At 44.6% G+C, this 19,177-nt stretch overlaps 1 protein-coding gene and 1 pseudogene across 1 annotated transcript in view; both read right to left on the reverse strand.

Annotated features, from left to right (window-relative positions):
- Positions 1-13,592, reverse strand: part of LOC144326318 (uncharacterized) — a 52,022-nt gene extending 38,430 nt beyond the window's left edge. The window contains exons 1-2 of the mRNA XM_077922865.1: positions 13,573-13,592; positions 10,653-11,331 (exon numbers count right to left, since the gene is read on the reverse strand). Of these exons, the coding sequence (XP_077778991.1) occupies positions 10,653-11,331; positions 13,573-13,592 (699 nt within the window). The remainder of the gene's footprint in view (positions 1-10,652; positions 11,332-13,572) is intronic.
- Positions 13,593-16,211: 2,619 nt separating this feature from the next.
- LOC144326319 (ARF GTPase-activating protein GIT1 pseudogene) lies at positions 16,212-18,016 on the reverse strand (annotated as a pseudogene).
- Positions 18,017-19,177: the final 1,161 nt, after the last annotated feature.

The raw sequence follows: 19,177 nt of genomic DNA on the forward strand, positions 1-19,177 counted from the left end.
CAGCACTAACTGCAAGCAGATGGTTCCATACACACCAGACCTTGAAGTACATTTGAAGTATATTATTATTCTGGAAATAACAAATAACAAATAATTTGTACCCAGCCCATCTGGCTGGACTTCCTCAGCCACTCTGGACGGCTTCCAACAAAGACCAAAAATACACTGAAATGTCACACATTAAAAACTTCCCTGAACAGGGCTGCCTTCAGATGTCTTCTGAATGTCAGGTAGATGTTTATCTCTTTGACATCTTGTGGGAGGGCGTTCCACCGGGGGGGGGGGGGGGGCGCCACTACTGAGAAGGTCCTCTGCCTGGTTCCCTGTAGCTTTGCTTCTCGCAATGAGGGAACTGCCAGAAGGTTTGTTAAAGGTTGATGGGAATTATAACTTAGTGAGGCGTAAACTACTATGCTCAGAATTATTTGAGGGAAAGAATGTGCTGCCAATGTGCTGTGAAATTATAGTGGGTACACAGCCATAGAAGCAGAGGGGAAGACAATGAAAGGAAGATACAGAATCAGTTAACTATCTTTTATTGGGCTAATGTCAGTCTTTCCCCCCCTGTTTTCCAGAATTCTTCATCAAGTAGGGTCAGCCTGTTGAAACATCCTGCGAAACTCAAAAGCTTTCACGCCAATCCAGTTGGCCCAATTCTGGAGCATGAGGGAGGGGGTTGGAATAATTATTGCACAGCAAACTGCAAAAGAGGCAAAGGAAGATGTTGCCTGTACTGTATAAGAAAGAACAAGCTGAAGAGGGGTCATATCCAAGATGGATCCTGCCATTACAAGCAAATAAGGCTTGAGCAGAATGCAATTTGAACTGGGGCTTAACTTTAGAGCTGGTTTTGAGGGCTTCATAAAATATGATGCCAGGCACAGGAAGACTTGTGGTCACAATTACACCATGCCGTACACTTAAAGCACTCTTATATCTCGTTCACAGTCATGGCTTCCCCCAAAGAATCCTGGGAACTGTAGCTTGCCATGAATGCTGGGAACTGTAGCTCTCTGTGGAGGTAAACTACAAGTCCTGGGATTATTTGGTAGAAGTGGCAGCTGGTAAAGTAATAGAACCAGTGCTTTTTTTCTTTAAAAATGTTTAGGGGTACTCTCATTTTCCTACTCACATTGAAATACTGCCCCTCAATGAGGCCAAACTTAGATTCAAAAAATGTTTAGGAGGACTCCCCTGAGTGAGTGCTTGAGGGCCCTGCTCTTGCCACCTACCATCTGGCCTGGGGCGGGGCCTGAAGCCTCATAAGGACTGCGTGGTGCTGCTTGCTGCCTGCTGCCCAGGAGGACTCCCCTGAGTGAGTGCCTGAGGGCCCTGCTCTTGCCACTTACCATCTGGCATGGGGCCTCACAAGGACTGCTCTGCTGCCCAGGAAGACTCCCCTGTGGTGAGTGCCTGAGGGCCCTGCTCTTGCCACTTACCATCTGGCCTGGGGCGGGGCCTGGGGCCTCACAAGGACTGCTCTGCTGCCCAGGAAGACTCCCCTGTAGTGAGTGCCTGAGGGCCCTGCTCTTGCCACTTACCATCTGGCCTGGGGCGGGGCCTGAGGCCTCACAAGGACTGCTCTGCTGCCCAGGAAGACTCCCCTGTGTGAGTGCCTGAGGGCCCTGCTCCTTCTTGCCACTTACCACCTGGCCCAGGGAGGGCCTGACAGGCCTCACAAGGACTGCTCCTGCCACTTACTATCTGGCCCAGGGTGGGGCCTCACAAGGATGGTTGTTGCCATTGATGCTGCTACTGCCCAGGAGGACCCGGAGGAGTGCAGAGCTCTTTTTAATATGTTTTGTTTTGTTTTTTAATATTTCCCTTTCCCTTTCGATTTTATATATGGGGGTGGGATGGATGTTTGGGTGGGCTGGGGAATTAGTTAGATTTTGATGAATTTGTAATTTTTGCAGTTTTTGTTTGTATTGTTTTATTGTTTTCTGGGTTGTTTTTGTTTTTTGTTTTTTGTTTTTATTGTTTTAAGGTTTTATTGTTTTAGGCTGCGAAAGAATAATATTAATTGCCATCAATGGAGGCCACTATGAGGCCTGGGATTGCTACCGTGGAGGGGCGAGGGAGGTATGGCGGTGGGGGCAGATGTTATAGGCGAAGGGGATCGAGATATGGATACGCTCGTACCCTTTCCAATCTGCGCCCCATCCCGAGGGACGAGGGTAGGGTGAGCAAGGATTACTCACCTCCGTCACTGGTGTTGTGCAATGCCACGTCTATAGGCAACAAAACCGCCACCCTGCGAGATTTCTTCATCTCGCAGGGGGTCGACCTGGCTTGTGTGACGGAGACCTGCGTGCGCGAAGGGGATACTGTTACCTTACGAGAGATGGCGCCCCCGGGTTTCTCCGTCCTCCACCAGTCGCGGACTGTGGGCCGGGGGGGAGGGGTGGCATTATTAATCCGGGAAGATTGTTCTTTCAGGGCTCTACCATCGCCATCGATCCCCGGCATTGAATGTGTTGGCCTAGTGTGGGGCTCCGAGGTGAGCTTGGCTGTCTGGCTGGTGTACCGGCCACCTAGCGCACCAGCAGCCACCCTGTCAGGCCTGCTGGAGGCGGTGGCCGGCTGGGCCTTGGAGTTCCCTAACCTATTGGTATTGGGGGACTTCAACATCCATGCTGATGCCACTCCCTCCTCACAGGCTCTGGACCTGGTGTCTTCCATGGCGACACTAGGGCTCTCCCAGTTTGTTTCGGGCCCCACACATCAAGCAGGCCACACGCTGGATTTGATCTTTGGCGTCGGTATAGATGTGATCATGTTTCCTTCGATGAAGGTGCCATGGTCTGATCACTACGCTCTGAAAGCCAGGATTGACTTTCCACCCCCACCCTGCTTAGGTGGCGAGCCAATTTGGGCTCACCCGCAGAGGCTGATGGACCCTGAGAGATTCCGCCAAGCCTTGCGGGACCTTGCTCCCCCTGGCGACTCATTGACTGAGCTTGTTGAGGGCTGGAATACCCAGCTCCTGGCAGCCATCGATGAGATCGCACCTAAGCGCCCTCTGCGACCCCGCAGAAACCGGGCTCCCTGGTTTACCGAGGAGCTCCGGAAAATGAAGCGGGATCTCAGACGGCTAGAGCAAGTATGGCGGGGTGCCCGTGACGGAGCCTCAAGAACATCTTATAGGGCTTTTATGAAAACCTACGAGATGGTGGTGAAGGCTGCTAAGAAGTCATACTTCTCGGCCTCCATTGCATCCGCTAGCTCTCGCCCAGCGCAATTATTTAGTATAATCAGGTCTTTAACGTCCCTTGAGGGACAGCCAAATTTAAATAACAATTTGACACACAGCTGTGAGGCATTTGCGAGCTTTTTTGCGGAGAAGGTCTTGTCGCTCCGCCATGACCTCCCTGCCAATTTGGATACAATAAAGGAACTGGAGGCCCCTCGACTGTCCTCGGGTCCAGTATTGGACCACTTCGACCGGATATCCCCAGCCGATGTGGACAGACTCCTCCGAGCTGGAAAGCCCACCACCTGTCCTCTCGACCCGTGCCCGTCTTGGCTGATTAGAGCGTGTCCAGACGAGGTGCAGGCCCTCCTGGGGGATATCATCAATTTGTCCCTTGGCACGGGGACATTCCCAGGGGAACTGAAGGAGGCAGTGGTGCGCCCGCTCTTAAAGAAAACATCATTAGATCCTTTAGATCTATCCAATTACCACCCGGTTTCAAATCTTCCGTTCCTGGGTAAGGTGATTGAGAGAGCGGTTGCTGAACAGCTTGGTGGGTTTCTGGATGAAACATCGGCTCTGGATCCATTCCAGTCCGGCTTCCGCGCTGGTCATGGGACCGAGACGGCTCTGGTTGCCCTAACAGATGATCTTCGTAGACAGCTGGATCGAGGCGGGTCGGGGCTGCCTCAGTGTGTTTGTCAGTGGAAAGTTAAATAAAGTATTGGGTGTCATAAGAGAAGCCATGTTCAGAGAGGGGAGTTAATAAATGACCCTCTCATTGTTGGGTATTTCTATGCTAACTGTCAGGGAACTGCCATCAGAACAGGGGCGGGAAACAGAGGGGCAGTTGTGTTACAGGGAGCCTCCGAAAATCTTGCGAAGCAGTTCCTCTTCCACTGATGAGGAAAGCCCCACCTCCAGTGGGGAAGAGGTAAAAGCACCAGAGGATTCTGGTGGGAGCCTCAGCACCACTTCTGGCAAAGCCGGCCAGGAGGGAAGCACGCCCCTTCCGTCACCCACCCTGCGCAGAAGTCTAAAGCGCAGAGAGGGAAGGAAAAGGCTGGGAGTAACGAGACTTTTATGTTGGGGGAGGTCCAGGAAACAACCACTCCCGGATTCTGCTAGAGATTGAGGCAGACATGAACTTTGGGGTTCTGCACTGTAAATCATTTTGCACCAAAATAAAACCTGTAAAAGACAGGTGGGAGTCCTGCCTGGTTACTTGTGAGCAACCACCCTTGCCATCTGACACTAACAAAAAGAATGTATCTTTTTACTTCTGTTTCTTTATCTTGTATTGCTGTATCGCTGTAATACCACTAAAGAATGTAGCTGAAGAATGTAACTGTTGACTCTATCAAATGTATTTGATTGTATCGCCTTTTATGTACTGTATCTTTTTAAGAAGTGTTTTTCTTACACTAGAAAATCTAACTAGAATACAAAATGTAACTAAAAGAATGTAACCAAAGATTTTATATTCCTAGTTGTGTGACTTTCCATTGCTGTATACTCAATCTGTCAAGATTCTGCCGGTCTACAAATGACATCGTGAATACACACAAAATGCAACATAAAATCAGTTTAATTAATAAAAGTAAACCCAGTAGCTGGTGCTGTAGTGCTTGAAGGTATTTTGACAGTTTGTGAATGGCAGAATATTGATACAAATACATTTGATAGAGTCAACAGTTACATTCTTCAGCTACATTCTTTTGTGGTATTACAGTGGTACCTCGGGTTAAGAACTTAATTCGTTCTGGAGGTCTGTTCTTAACCTGAAGCACCACTTTAGCTAATGGGGCCTCCTGCTGCTGCCGCGCCGCCGGAACACGATTTCTGTTCTCATCCTGAAGCAAAGTTCTTAACCCAAGGTAATATTTCTGGGTTAGCGGAGTCTGTAACCTGAAGCATATGTAACCTGAAGTTTATGTAACCCGAGGTACCACTGTACAGCGATACAGCGATACAAGGTAAAGAAACAGAAGTAAAAAGATACTTTTTTTTGTTGTTAGCATTGTTACGGAAAAAATCCAGGTGCGAGGCTGCTCAGCCACCCAGCTCATCGGGCAGAGTTCATGGGTCCCTGCGGAACAAAGGAGTCCAGCCACCAACCGGAGCAAATAGCTGAAGATCAAAGTTTATTGTGCAACAGGTTCAAAAGGGAATTGAACCCCGAGAATGGGGTGACAAGGACTTTTAAAAGTTCCTATCTTATCCCAGCATACAGTTCGCTAAACATCATCACTACATCAGAAAAGGGGTGGTTTATACATGATTAACATAAGAGGAATGTGTGTGGGGAACATGCAAATACAGGATATGTATTGGGAGTACATTCTAAGCACCTACAGCAGGAAAACAATAGGACCTTGCTTTGCATAGTCTGCCACCTGGGCAAGTCCGGAGGAGTGCCTTTGCCAAGCGATTGACACCCATGAGGACTGTGCGTAAGTGACCTCCCACTTGAGGGATTATGGTGGGGACCGAGGGTTTCTCAAGTCCTTGGCCAACAAAGCAGATTGGTGGTAGAATGAAGAGAATCGGTGAAACCAGAGATTTTCTACGAATTCCCAAGGGTTTTAGGCTTTTTAATACAGACGGCTCTTTTCTTATCTGACGTTGCTACATTGTATCTAGCTTTGATTGGATTAAACAGGTAACGAGGTTTCTATTGACTCAATCCATTGTTCTAGCAGCGGGAGCTGTCATCACTTGTCAGCGCTCAGTGGAGCGTGCAAGGCAGCTCAGCTGAGCTGCTTCTGCAGAGCCATGGCATTACAGTGATTGGCCGAAAGGCTGTATTCAACACAATCTGGTGGTTTTTTTTAATTTTTAAAATATAACTTTATTGAATAATACAATCAAATTTCCAGCTATATCTGCAAAAAACACAATTCTTTGCATATATGTCAAACATAGACTATGAAAGAAGATAGAAAATAAGAGAAAGCAAAAAAAGAAAAGAAAAGAAATAAAAAAGAAAAAGAAATACTGTTTTCCATAAACAGTAATTCCAGAATTACACTTACATACATTGTAAAATAGAAATCTTAATTAAAATACCTTTAAAGACTTCCACTGTCTAAACCACACTTCTTATGTTATTTAATTCTCCTTTGCCTCTGTTCTTCACTTCCATCTCTTTAGATCCCTTAAGATGTTCCATAATCCATTAAATTCTCTATATTCTTTATAGTCCACACAAGGTTAGTCTAGGCACAACCAAATTTTCGTAGTTGAGCCCTGTTTATATAAATACTCATTTAAACAATCCCACTGTTTCTTTACCATATTTTTGCCTTATTAGGTCCGTCAGTTTGGCTAACTCCAGGTACTCGCATAGTTTACTTAACCATTCTCTTTTTGTTGGTATATTATTTCCTTTCCATATTCTCGCTGCTGTCGTTGCATATAAGAATATGTTAATTTTGTCTTTTGGGATATCTTTACTCACAATTCCTAATAAATATGCTTCTGCCCTTTTGCTGTATGAAATTTTTATCATTTTTTAAAATCTCTTCATGGATCATATCCCAGAACTTTCTAATCTCTGAACATGTCTGAACCCTGATTAGGTGGCGAGCCAATTTGGGCTCGCCCGCAGAGGCTGATGGACCCTGATAGATTCCGCCAAGCCTTGTGGGACCTTGCTCCCCCTGGCGACTCATTGACTGAGCTTGTTGAGTGCTGGGATGCTCCTGGCAGCCATTGATGAGATCGCACCTAAGCGCCCTCTGCGACCCCGCAGAAACCGGGCTCCCTGGTTTACCGAGGAGCTCCAGAAAATGAAGCGGGACCTCAGGCAGCTAGAGCGAGTATGGCAGGGTGCCCGCGACGGAGCCTCAAGAACATCTTATAGGGTTGTTTATGGAAACCTACGAGATGGCAGTGAAGGCCGCTAAGAAGTCTGTCTTCTTGGCCTCCATTGCATCCGCTAGCTCTTGCCCGGCGCAATTATTTAGTATAATTCGGTCTTTAACATCCCTTGAGGGACAGCCAAATTTAAATAACAATTTGACACACAGCTGTGAGGCATTTGCGAGCTTTTTTGCGGAGAAGGTCCTGTTGCTCCGCCATGACCTCCCTGCCAATTTGGATACAATAAAGGAACTGGAGGCCCCTCGACTGTCCTCAGGTCCAGTATTGGACCACTTTGACTGGATATCCCCAGCCGATGTGGACAGACTCCTCCGAGCTGGAAAGCCTGTCCTCTCGAACCATGCCCGTCTTGGCTGATTAGAGCATGTCCAGACGAGGTGCGGGTCCCCCTAGGGGATATCATCAATTTGTCCCTTGGCACTGGGACATTCCCAGGGGAACTGAAGGAGGCAGTGGTGCGCCCGCTCTTAAAGAAAACATCATTAGATCCCTTAGATCTATCCAATTACCGCCCGGTCTCGAATCTTCCATTCCTGGGTAAGGTGATTGAGAGAGCGGTTGCGGAACAGCTTGGTGGGTTTCTGGATGAAACATCGGCTCTGGATCCATTCCAATCTGGCTTCCACGCTGGTCATGGGACCGAGACAGCTCTGGTCACCCTAACAGATGATCTCCGCAGGCAGCTGGATAGAGGCGAGTCAGTGCTGCTGATTCTTTTAGACCTGTCAGCAGCCTTCGACATGGTTGATCACGAACTCCTGGACCACCGCCTTGTCGATGTGGGGATCCAGGGCACAGTCCTTCAATGGCTGCGCTCATTTCTCTCTGTTCGGGGACAGAGGGTGGCGCTGGGGGGGGGGGAGAATTGTCATCACGCCACTCCTTGGTGTGTGGAGTGCCTCAGGGTGCGATACTCTCCCCAATGCTTTTTAACATCTTTATGCGCCCCCTCGCCCAGCTTGTCCGGAGTTTTGGGCTGGGCTGCCATCAGTATGCTGATGACACCCAACTCTATCTGTTGATGGATGGCCATCCTGACTCAGCCCCAGACACACTGATCAGATGTTTGAAAGCTGTGGCTGGATGGTTACGTGGGAGCTGGTTGAAGTTAAATCCTTCGAAGACAGAGGTCCTCTGGCTAGGACGGGATGATATGGGATTGAGGGGGCAACTCCCATCTCTTGCGGGGGTGCAATTAGTGCCAGCACTGTCCGTTAAGAGTTTGGGTGTAATCTTTGATACCTCCCTCTCCATGGAGGCACAGGTTACAGCTATAACAAAGGCGGCATTTTTCATCTCCTCCAAGCTAAGCAGTTGGCTCCTTACCTCTCTCACCCTGACCTAGCCACTGTGATCCACGCGACGGTCACCTCCAGACTGGATTATTGTAACTCGCTCTACGTGGGGCTGCCCTTGAGACTGACCCAGAAACTCCAGCAGGTGCAGAATGCCGCGACGAGACTTCTTCCTCTTTCAATATCAAATTCTTCTGTAATTTCATTATTTAAAATTAATTTAGCTTTTTGTTTTATATAAATTGCCTGGATTCCATTCATGAATCTATTTCCCATTTTTAAACTCTCGCAGGTTTTAATTAGATAATTCCATGAGACACTATCAAATGCCTTTTTGGCATCTACCAGTAACATTGCTATTTTCTTACTCCGTTTCATATCTATGTATTCCAATAGGTCTATAATTACTCTAGCAATATCTTTTATTTGTCTCTCTGGTAGAAATCCAGCTTGATCTTTCTTTATTATTCTTTTTAACAAAATTTTCATTCTGTTTGCTAGGATGCCTGTAAAAATTTTATAATCTATATTTAATAAAGATATTGGCCTGTAATTTTTAATTAATTTCAAATCTGCACCTTGTTTCAGGATTATGGTTATTAGCGCTTCTTGCCAGGATTCTGGTGTTTCTCCTTACTCTAATATTTCATTCATAATTAATTTTAATTTGGGTGCAATTATACCTTCTAATTTTTTATAGTACGTTACTGAAATGCCATCCGGTCCTGGTGATTTACCTTCTTTCGTATTTTTAATAACTTTTTTAATCTCTTCTAATTCAATATTTGAGTTTAAGATAGCATACTCCTTTTCATCAATTTCTGGTAATCCATTCTCTAGCAGGTATTTTTGAATTTTCCTTTCTTCTTTCAATTCTGCTTTGTACAAAATTTTATATTATTTTATGAATCTGTCTTTAATCTGTTCTGGTTCAATAATTTATCTTTCTTCATCTATAATTTTGTTTATTAATCTTTCTTTCTGTCTGTCTGTCTTTAATGAGCCATGCTAACATTCTGCCCGTTTTATTTGCTTGTTCAAAATATCTTTGCTTTGCCCAAATAATTCCCCCCCCCAACTTCTCTGTTAATTAAATTAGATAAAGGGGATTGTAGGTTCTTTATGTGTTGGATGGTGCCTTCATTTTTTGGATTCTTTGCCAATTCTTTTTATTTCTCTCTTGTTTGCTTATTTATCTCCATAATATTGGTTTCTTTATTTCTCTTTATCCTCCCCATTTGTTGTATTACATATCCTCTCATATAGGCTTTACTTGCCTCCCAAATTATTTTCTTATCTGTACCTTGGTTCTCAGTTAGTTCAAAAAATTCTTTCAATATTTCTTTTGCTTTTATTACCCTTTGTTCATCTCTCCATACCTCATCATTCATTCTCCACCTCCCCTTTGTGTGACTTTTAAATTTCATATGGACTGTTACAGGGTTGTGGTCTGATATTGATCTATTCAATATTTCTGCTTTATCCAAATTTAACATCAATTTCTTTGATAGCCAAATTGCATCAATTCGCCCTCCCCCCCCGAATTTTTAGCCTCAGAATAATGAGTTATATCCTTGACGCTTGGGTTTTTGGTTCTCCAAGCATCGTATAAGTTAAAGTTTTCTGTTAAATGAAAGGAGAGTGGTAGTCTACCCGAGTTTGACATTCTGTCTCTTTGTGTTCTATCCATTTCTATAGATGTCACCCCATTTAAGTCCCCCATAATTATTATGCTCTCATCTGCATAGTCCCATAATCTCTCTTCTAGATTTTTATAAAATTCTTCCTTTCTATTATTCGGGGCATATATACCCACCACTATAATTTTCCCTTCTTTTGTTTGTATTTCTACTCCTAAGATTCTACCCTCTTCATCTTGAAATATCAATTGAGATTTCAGCCTCTTTCTTTCTGTTTCTGACGCTACGAATTCTTGTCCTAGTCTTGTATTCTTCAACACCCTCACATGATTTTTGGATATATGTGTTTCTTGCATACATATGACATCCCATTTTCCCCCTTTAGTATACATTCAACTCTGTTTCTTTTAAGTTTACAATTTAATCCATTAACATTCCAAGAAATGCATTTCAATAACCTATTTCTTTATTGGCTTAAAATAATCTCACTATATCTATTACTATACGGCTGTTCCACGAAAAATCTAGTGTGCGTAAGTCACAACAGTTATATTAAAAGTTCAATCTTATCTTTCTCTCTTCACTCTACCAGCTTCTCTCCTCCCAATACTTTCTCCAAAAAATTTTGGTATCTTCTACCGATCTGAAGGATCTTCTTCTGTCTTTGTATGTAAATGATAGTCCTTCTGGGAATTCCCACTTGAACCTTATTTTGTTTTTCTTCAGCGCTGAGGTCATAAATCTGTAATTTTCTCTCCTCTTGAGCAGACGTGTTGGGATCTCTCTCATAAATTCGACATAACTCCCTTCTATACAGAGTGGATCAGACCTGCCTTTCAGCAGGAGTTTGTCTCTAAGCAATCTCAAATTCAAAAATATCAAACAATCTCCAGGTCCTTTCCTAGCTTTAGCTTTGCTCACTCTTATTCGAAATATTTTTTCAATGTCCAGTATCATCTCCTGTTCTTGGACTCCCAGCCAGTCTGCCGTAGCTTTTATCAATTTCGTGGATGTATCTTCATCCTGGCTTTCTTTGATGCCGCGTAGACAGAGAACCATCTCTCTTTGTTTCATCTGTAAGATGGCCAAAGAATCCCAAGAGTCCTCCTGTATTCTTTTCAATTCATCTATTTCTTCTTTATTTTTTTCTTGGTATCTTTTCATTTCTTTTTGATCTTGTTGATTCTTCTTCATATTTTCATCTTGTTTCTGTATCTTTATCTTGGTCTCCTGGACCACTGTGTCTAAACTTTGATGCTTGACTGTCAGTTGATTTACTAGAGTTGAAAGGTCCATTATTACCCTTGAATTTTTTTTTCTATTTTAGCGCCCATACTTTCCATCTTTTCATCTAGTAATTTTATATTCCCATCAAGTGCTGTTATCTTTTCCCCTAGATTTTTTTCATTCTTTCCCTTACTGCTAGGATTTCTTTCATATCCATATTGTTTTCGCTCTCTACTGTTGATATTCTTCTCGAATGGTTTTGAGATGTGTTGGCACCACTCAAAGCTGGTATTTTCTTTGATCCCATCGAGCTGTAATATTGTCTGTTTTTCCCTCCTTTTTTTTTTTTTTTGCTCCCTCAACGTTCTTTTCTTTCAGGGAATTCCTTATTTTAAGTATATATATGTCCATTTATTTTTAAAAAATTGTCTGGTATTTTCTTCCAAATGATCAGTTGAGAAGAGAGAAGAGGTGTAATTTACTACCAAAATCATTAAAATCTTTCTATAAAAGTTCTCTGTTCTTTATTTTGTCTCCTTTTAGTTTTTATGTCTGATTTTCTTTTTTCTTTATGTCCAATAGGTGGTGCTATTTTCTCAACTTGTATTTTAGCTTATGTCTTTTCCTCCATCCACCACACGTGTCGCTGTTCTCTCCTTCAGTGTCTTCTTTTCCTGTACTCCCCTCTCTATTGCTTCCAAGTTTCTTTCTTTGGTGTCTTTTCCTGTTTGTATTCTTTATGACGTCCTCCAATGGCAACTCCTCCGCGTTGCCCCCTTTGTTCCTCCTTCAGACGCAGGTAACTTAATTTTGTTCCCCTGTCTGTATTACTTTCAGCAGTTTTGTTTTAAATTGTTTATATTTGAATCGGTTGCCAGTCTTTCTTTAAACTTTAAACTTTGCTGTATTTACTTTTCTAATTATTCCATTTTGCCTAATTTGGTGTGCTGAGTCACGTTCTTTCCGGACACCTTATGGGCTCTTTAATAGAGGTTATCTGTGTGGTGTCGCGGTCCCCTTCCCCACTTTCTGGTCAAACTCAGTGTTTTCTCTCGAGACTGTTTTTCTTCCTGTCTCTCTCTTTCCACACTTACTCGGGAGTAAGACTTCATTTGTGTGCGCCCCCCCTCCATTCCGTAACAGCATGGAAATACGTAACACTGAGAGGGTCATTTATTAACTCCCCTCTCGGGGTATGAAAGAAGCACAAATGTAGGTAAAGAATATGTGCATGGATGGACTCAAAAAATAAACATTGAAAGGGATAATGGATAGCGCCTTAAAGATTTTATCGCTAAATGTTAGCGGGCTAACTTCTATACTAAGCTGTATAGGATAATGGAATTGACAAAGAAAATGAAGGTAGATATATTATGTTTGCCTGAAACATACAGAGACAAAGCAAACAATAAACCTCTGTTGCCTTCCCAGCATTGGGGTTTAAAAATAGAATCTAAAGCAACAAATAAGGCCAGAGGGGTTGCTATATTATGTAATAGAAATCTGAGGTTAGAGGTCTTGAATTGGAAGAAAGATAATGATGGTAGATAGGTATTTATAAAAATTCAAATAATGAAGACAATTTTCACAATAGCCAATATATATTGCCCAAATAAAGGACAGAAATTTTTTTAAGGAAAACTTTAGATAAATTACAAGCATATACGGAAGGGGAAATTATTGTGACTGGCAATTTCAATTGGAATTTAAAGACAGAACAATCATTTAAGTTAACGAAATGGGGATTAAAAGATGTGTTTAATTTGGGGAACCCTAGTATGAAACCCACCTTTTTTTCGAACAGATATAAGACATACACATATATAGATTATGTGTTAATTAAAGATAGTAATGAACTTGTTGTTGCGTGGCGAGTTCCCGCCTCCCACCAGAATGAATAAAGACACAAGACACCGTTATTTAAGGTTAATGGGCTAAAATTGGCCACAACTTTATTGGTTACAGGTGATGAGCGGTATTGGCTTAGGCATTGGTCCTATCCGACTATCCGGCTTCAGCCTGCTTGCTTGAAGACCGGGAAGGGTTAACACCAGCAGGGGGAGCCCTGCTGATGCACATCAACTAGGCACTCTCCCGGGGTCACTGCTCGGGGGCGTGCCTTAGGCCCTGGCCTCCATAGGCTTCTGACGGAGCCACGCCCCCCGGAATCCTTTACCGGACTATGGCGCTCCTCCCCCCCATACATCTGCATAACAATACCCCTACCAATACCTAACCGCCACTCGAGCAAAGCTCGCCGCCAATACCCTCAGACTTGCAACCAATCCCTAATCCCTGCAGATATGTCAGCCAACCAAACATCATTTCCCACATTGGAAAGATGCATGCCATCTTCACGGTAGAGGGCCACCTTGTTGGGGTGGTCAATGACTTGTCCCCCCAGCGCTGCCACTCTATGAGCCACTGAGCGTTCCAGGATCTTTCTAGATTTGTTTATAGCAATAGGGCATCGGCAGTCCCTCCAAGTGTGCCTTTCCAACGGTGATGTAATGGGAATTGGGGTTGCTTGTGCGTAAACTCCAACTGCTCCAAGCTGGTTGTATAGCTAAACCTTTCCCTGGTTTGACAGCCCTTACAACGCGACTGTCTCAATCACTGGCAGAATCCGTCAGTGGGCGTTTCCTAAACTTCTTCCAACATAAGAATTCTTTGACTCCAAGTCTCCGCCTAGATTCTCTGCGCGGAAGCTTTCTGCGCAGAGTGGGCGTGCCAAGCGGAGGTCCTGTGCTCTCCCCGCTGATGTCACTGGAAAAGTCTCGGAGCCTTCCCTCCGAAGTACTCTCAGCCTCCCCTTTCTTCCAGGTGTCACCTTGATTTCCTTCCCCAGCGGAAGCTCTCTCTCTCTCTCTTTTTAAAAAAGATATTTATTGGCATTTTCACAAATTTTATAAAACATAAAAGTCACAAAAAACACAAAAAAGAAAGACAAAAATACATACAAAAAAGCAAAAAACCACATGTATAACTTCATTCCCTTATGTTCATGAAACTTACTTTCCCGACCTCCTCATACCTCTCCTTACTGCATTCCATTCTCTAATTAATTCTCTTCAACAAATCCTTCCCTTAATTTCTATTAAATTTTGAGCTTTCTTTTCATATTTACATAATAATTACAGCTAGCAACCCCTTAATTTCAGAATCAACATCGTCTTAACATTCAGCAATTTTACAGTATTTCTTAAGATAGTCTTTAAATTTCTTCCAATCTTCTTCCGCCGTCTCTTTCCCCTGGTCTCGGATTCTGCCGGTCATCTCTGCCAGTCCCATATAGTCTATAACTTTCATCTGCCATTCTTCCACGGTGGGTAGTTCTTCTGTCTTCCAATACTTTGCAATAAGTATTCTTGCTGCTGTTGTAGCATACATAAAAAAAGTTCTATCCTTCTTTAGCACCAATTGGCCGACCATACCCAGGAGAAAGGCCTCTGGTTTCTTCAAGAAGGTATATTTAAATACCTTTTTCATTTCATTATAAATCATCTCCTAGAAAGCCTTAATCCTTGGGCACGTCCACCAAAGGTGAAAGAATGTACCTTCAGTCTCTTTACATTTCCAACACTTATGATCAGGCAAGTGGTAAATTTTTGCAAGCTTGACTGGGGTCATGTACCACCTATAAATCATTTTCATAATATTTTCTTTTAAGGCATTACATGCCGTAAATTTTATACCGGTGGTCCATAACCGTTCCCAGTCTTCAAACATGATGTTATGACCAATATCTTGTGCCCACTTAATCATAGCTGATTTAACTGTTTCATCTTGTGTGTTCCATTCCAACAGCAAGTTATACATTTTTGACAAGTTCTTAGTTTTGGACTCTAACAGTTCTGTCTCCAGTTTCGATTTTTCCACCTGGAAACCATTTTTCCTATCAGACCTAAAAACCTCCATTATTTGATAATAGTGAAGCCAATCTCGCACTTTATCTTTCAATTTCTCATAACTCTGCAATTTCAATTTATCCCCCTCTTGTTCCACAATTTCCCAATATTTCGGCCATTTCGACTCCATATTAAGTTTTTTCACGGCCTTTGCCTCCATTGGAGATAACCACCTGGGAGTTTTGTTTTCCAGCAAATCTTTATATTTAATCCAGACATTATACAATGCTTTCCTGACAATATGATTTTTAAAAGCTTTATGAGCTTTGACCTTCTCATACCACAGATATGCATGCCACCCAAAGGTATTGTTGAACCCTTCTAAATCCAAAATATCTGTATTCTCAAGAAGTAGCCAGTCTTTCAACCAGCAGAAAGCTGCTGATTCATAGTAAAGTTTAAAGTCTGGCAGGGCAAATCCCCCCCCTTTCTTTTGCATCAGTTAATATCTTAAATTTTATTCTGGGCTTTTTGCCCTGCCAGACAAATTTAGAAATGTCTTTTTGCCACTTCTTGAAACAGTCCATCTTGTCCACAATTTGCAGTGTTTGGAACAAAAACAACATTCTAGGCAATACATTCATTTTTATAGCTGCAATTCGACCCAACAAGGAAAGCTTCAACTTCGACCAGATTTCTAAGTCTTTTTTCACTTCTATCCAACATTTTTCATAATTGTTTTTAAACAAATTCAAATTTTTAGCTGTCATATTAATCCCCAAATATTTCACTTTCTTAACCACAGTTAAACCTGTCACATTCTGAAACCTCTCCCTTTCAATAGGTTTTAAGTTTTTCTCCAAAACCTTAGTTTTAGTTTTGTTCAGTTTGAATCCTGCCACTTGACCAAAATCTTGAATTAGTTCTAAAGCCCTTTTTGTACTAGATTCTGGCTCTTGTAAAGTAAGTACCAGATCATCTGCAAATGCTCTCAATTTGTATTGTTTAGCTCCGACCTGAACCCCTTTAACCAACTGGTCCCTTCTAATCATATTTAGTAAAACCTCCAGAACTGAAATAAAAAGTAATGGAGAGATTGGGCACCCCTGACGTGTTCCTTTTTCTATCTTGAACTCTTCTGCATCCGGTAGATGCTGGCCTGGTTGTGGATGGAATACAAGGCTTCCTCGTCCACCTCCCCGGGGTGGAACGGAGTGGAAAGGCGGGTGACCAGGTCGTCCATCGGCTGCTGGCCAAAGGGCTTGAGGGCCCCAGTGCCCGGCTCATACATGGAGAAGGCGTGGCGGTCCCGGCGGTGGGCTCCCGTGGCCGTGGAGGCCACGTGGCTGTGGTCGGGGCGCTCGCTGGGGGGTGGCGCTGCTGCCGGGTGGATGGGCCCCACCTGCTGGCGAATCTGCATGTTCTCCGCCTGCAGCTTGTGGATCTCTCTCTGCAGCCACCTCAGCTCGTCGCTCAGGCTGTTGTTGACTTTCATCAGCTGCTGCACTTTTGCTTCGGAGGCGGCCAGCGCCTTCTTGACCTCCAGGTACTCCTGCAGCGTGATGGGACCATCTGAGAGGTCCGAGGAATCCATGCTCCGGGCGCGGTTATTGCGCCCCGCGTTGGCACTGCGGAGGGGCTCCTGGTCCGTGTCCTCATCTGAGGCAACGCTGTCGTAGTCGTGTTAGTCGTCGAGGTCGCTGGGCCCGTGGAGGGAGGAGTCGAGGATCTCTGTGGGGCTGGAGAGGCTTTTGCCCTGCTGCCGACGTTTCACCTCGCTTAAGATGTCGATGATGAGGGTGGCAAATTCCCGGGCATTGAAACGGGCAAGTTTCTGCCGTCCCTGATTGCGCGTTGCAGAATATTCGGGGTTCACGGGAAGGAAGGGGACTGCGCTGCGCTCCGTCACCAAGGTGCTGTGGTTCTGCGTCGTGAGCCAGACTGCATCATTCTCCCGGCGATCCACTTCATCGTAGACATCCATGGCAAGTTCCTCAAAGAGACGGTTGCTTAGCGCCTGCAGTTTCTTCTTGGCTGCTTTGGCGAGCTCAGAGAGGTCCAGGCTGTCTGCCATTTGCGGGATGGTGTAATGCCCATTCTTGTGGTCTGGCTTTCGCCCGCAGAGGTAGAAAGCCAGCCTGTCCGTCAGCTCGTACTGGCATTCCACCAGGCGCTCGGCCAGTTCGTGCTGAGAAGCCTGCCTGGCATAATCGATGGGGCTGCGTCCGTTCACGTCAGGTGCCCCGGGGTCCGCCCCGTAGACAACGAGCAGCTCTGCCTGGAGGATCTGGCTCGCCTTGGCAGCGACGTGCAGGGGCGTCGTCCCTTTCTCCGGGTGGAAGAAGTTGGCCTGGGCGCCCAGGGAAAGAAGGCGCAAGCAGGTCTCCAGGTTCCCCGTCTGGACGCTTGAATGCAGTTGCTTGCTGAGGTCCTTGGCGGTGACGCCGTCATCGTCTCGGCACGGGAGCTTGTGGACAAAGGCCAGCATCTGGTATTTGGCACGGATGAATTCAGACTTGGTGGGGTGGACTTTATCCTGCGGGTTAGCCTTACGCTTCCCGCTCTGGACCTGCGCCGGATCAAGCAGCGAGTGTTCCCATATAGAATTGGCACCGTTACTCGCGAGGGTGTGCACCATCTGCAACAAGGTGGCCGACCAAGGGCTGTGTCGAAGGTGCTTGACGATGGATATATGGCGCCCCAGACTGCGATGGACGCTGCAACATTTGTCGCAGACCAGCACTCCGCGATTGATTGACGCCCAACCAGGGTCTGGGGCGCTGCAGTCGGCGCACACCTCCGCGCGGGGCACCTTGCGTGACATCCTGAGCGGGCGCCGCGCGCCGCGACCACCCCGCCGGCGCTGGGCTCCCTCGGCCGCCGGGCTCCGGGGCTCAGCGCGGCGGCGGCGGGGGCAGCAGCAGCAGCAGCGCCAGCAGCAGCAGCAGCCGCCTCCTGCGCCTCCTCCTCCTGCAGGAAGAAGCCAGGCGGGCGGGCGCGCCACTTCTGTAACCACATTATTCACAATTAATTTTGCTTTCTGTTCTGAATATATTGCACCAATACCATTTTCAAATCCTTGGCCTACCCCCATCCCCTGGAGATTCTTCTTCATAAAACTTCAAGAAATGTTGTCAAATGCTTTCTCCGCGTCAACAAATATCAAAACTGCTCTAGTATTTATGTTCGCTTCTAGCATTTCCAAAATATCAAAATATCAATTATATTCCTTACGTTATCTGACATATGTCTTTTCGGGAGGAAGCCCGCTTGGTCCCCATGAATCTCCTCCATCAAAACTTTCTTCAATCTCTTAGCCAAAATGTCAGCAAATATTTTGTAATCCACATTTAATAGCGAGATAGGGCGGTAGTTCTTAAGTTGAGTCTTTTCTGTCTCTGTCTTCGGTATTAGTCAAAACAAAAAAAATTCCTTCCAGTAGCACCTTCCAGTAGCACCTTCCAGTAGCACCTTAAAGACCAACTAAGTTAGTTCTTGGTATGAGCTTTCGTGTGCATGCACACTTCTTCAGATACACAGTTAGTGTGTATCTGTGTGATATATTATATTAGTGTGATATACGCCTCTTTCCACGAATCCGGTACCCTTTTCCCCTCCAAAATTTCATTACAAACTTCCTTCATTGGTTGTACAATCCATTCCTTCAACATCTTATAATACTTGGAAGTAAGCCCATCTGGTCCCGGGGATTTGCCCAATTGCATATTTTGAATGGCACCTTCTATTTCCTGTTCAGTTATTTTCTGGTTCAGCCCTATTTTACTTTCCTGGGAAATTTTTTGTAATCCATATGTCTTAAGGAATTGGTCTATATCTTCTTCTTTCTGCGGTCCTTGTGAATATAATTGTTTAAAATAACTCTGAAAACAATCTCTAATTTCATTTGGCTTATGAATGCTCTTTCCTTCCACCTCTAGACTTGTAACCGTATTAAGTTTTTATCTTTTCCTCATTTGCCAAGCCAGAAGTTTACCACATTTGTCCGCTGATTCAAATGTCTTTTGTCTCATTTGTTTAATTTTCCATTCTATTTCCTGATTCATCAATTCCATATATTGTGTTTGATAT

The sequence above is a fragment of the Podarcis muralis genome, chromosome W (genome assembly GCF_964188315.1).
Source record: "Podarcis muralis chromosome W, rPodMur119.hap1.1, whole genome shotgun sequence".
Lineage (NCBI taxonomy): Eukaryota > Metazoa > Chordata > Lepidosauria > Squamata > Lacertidae > Podarcis > Podarcis muralis.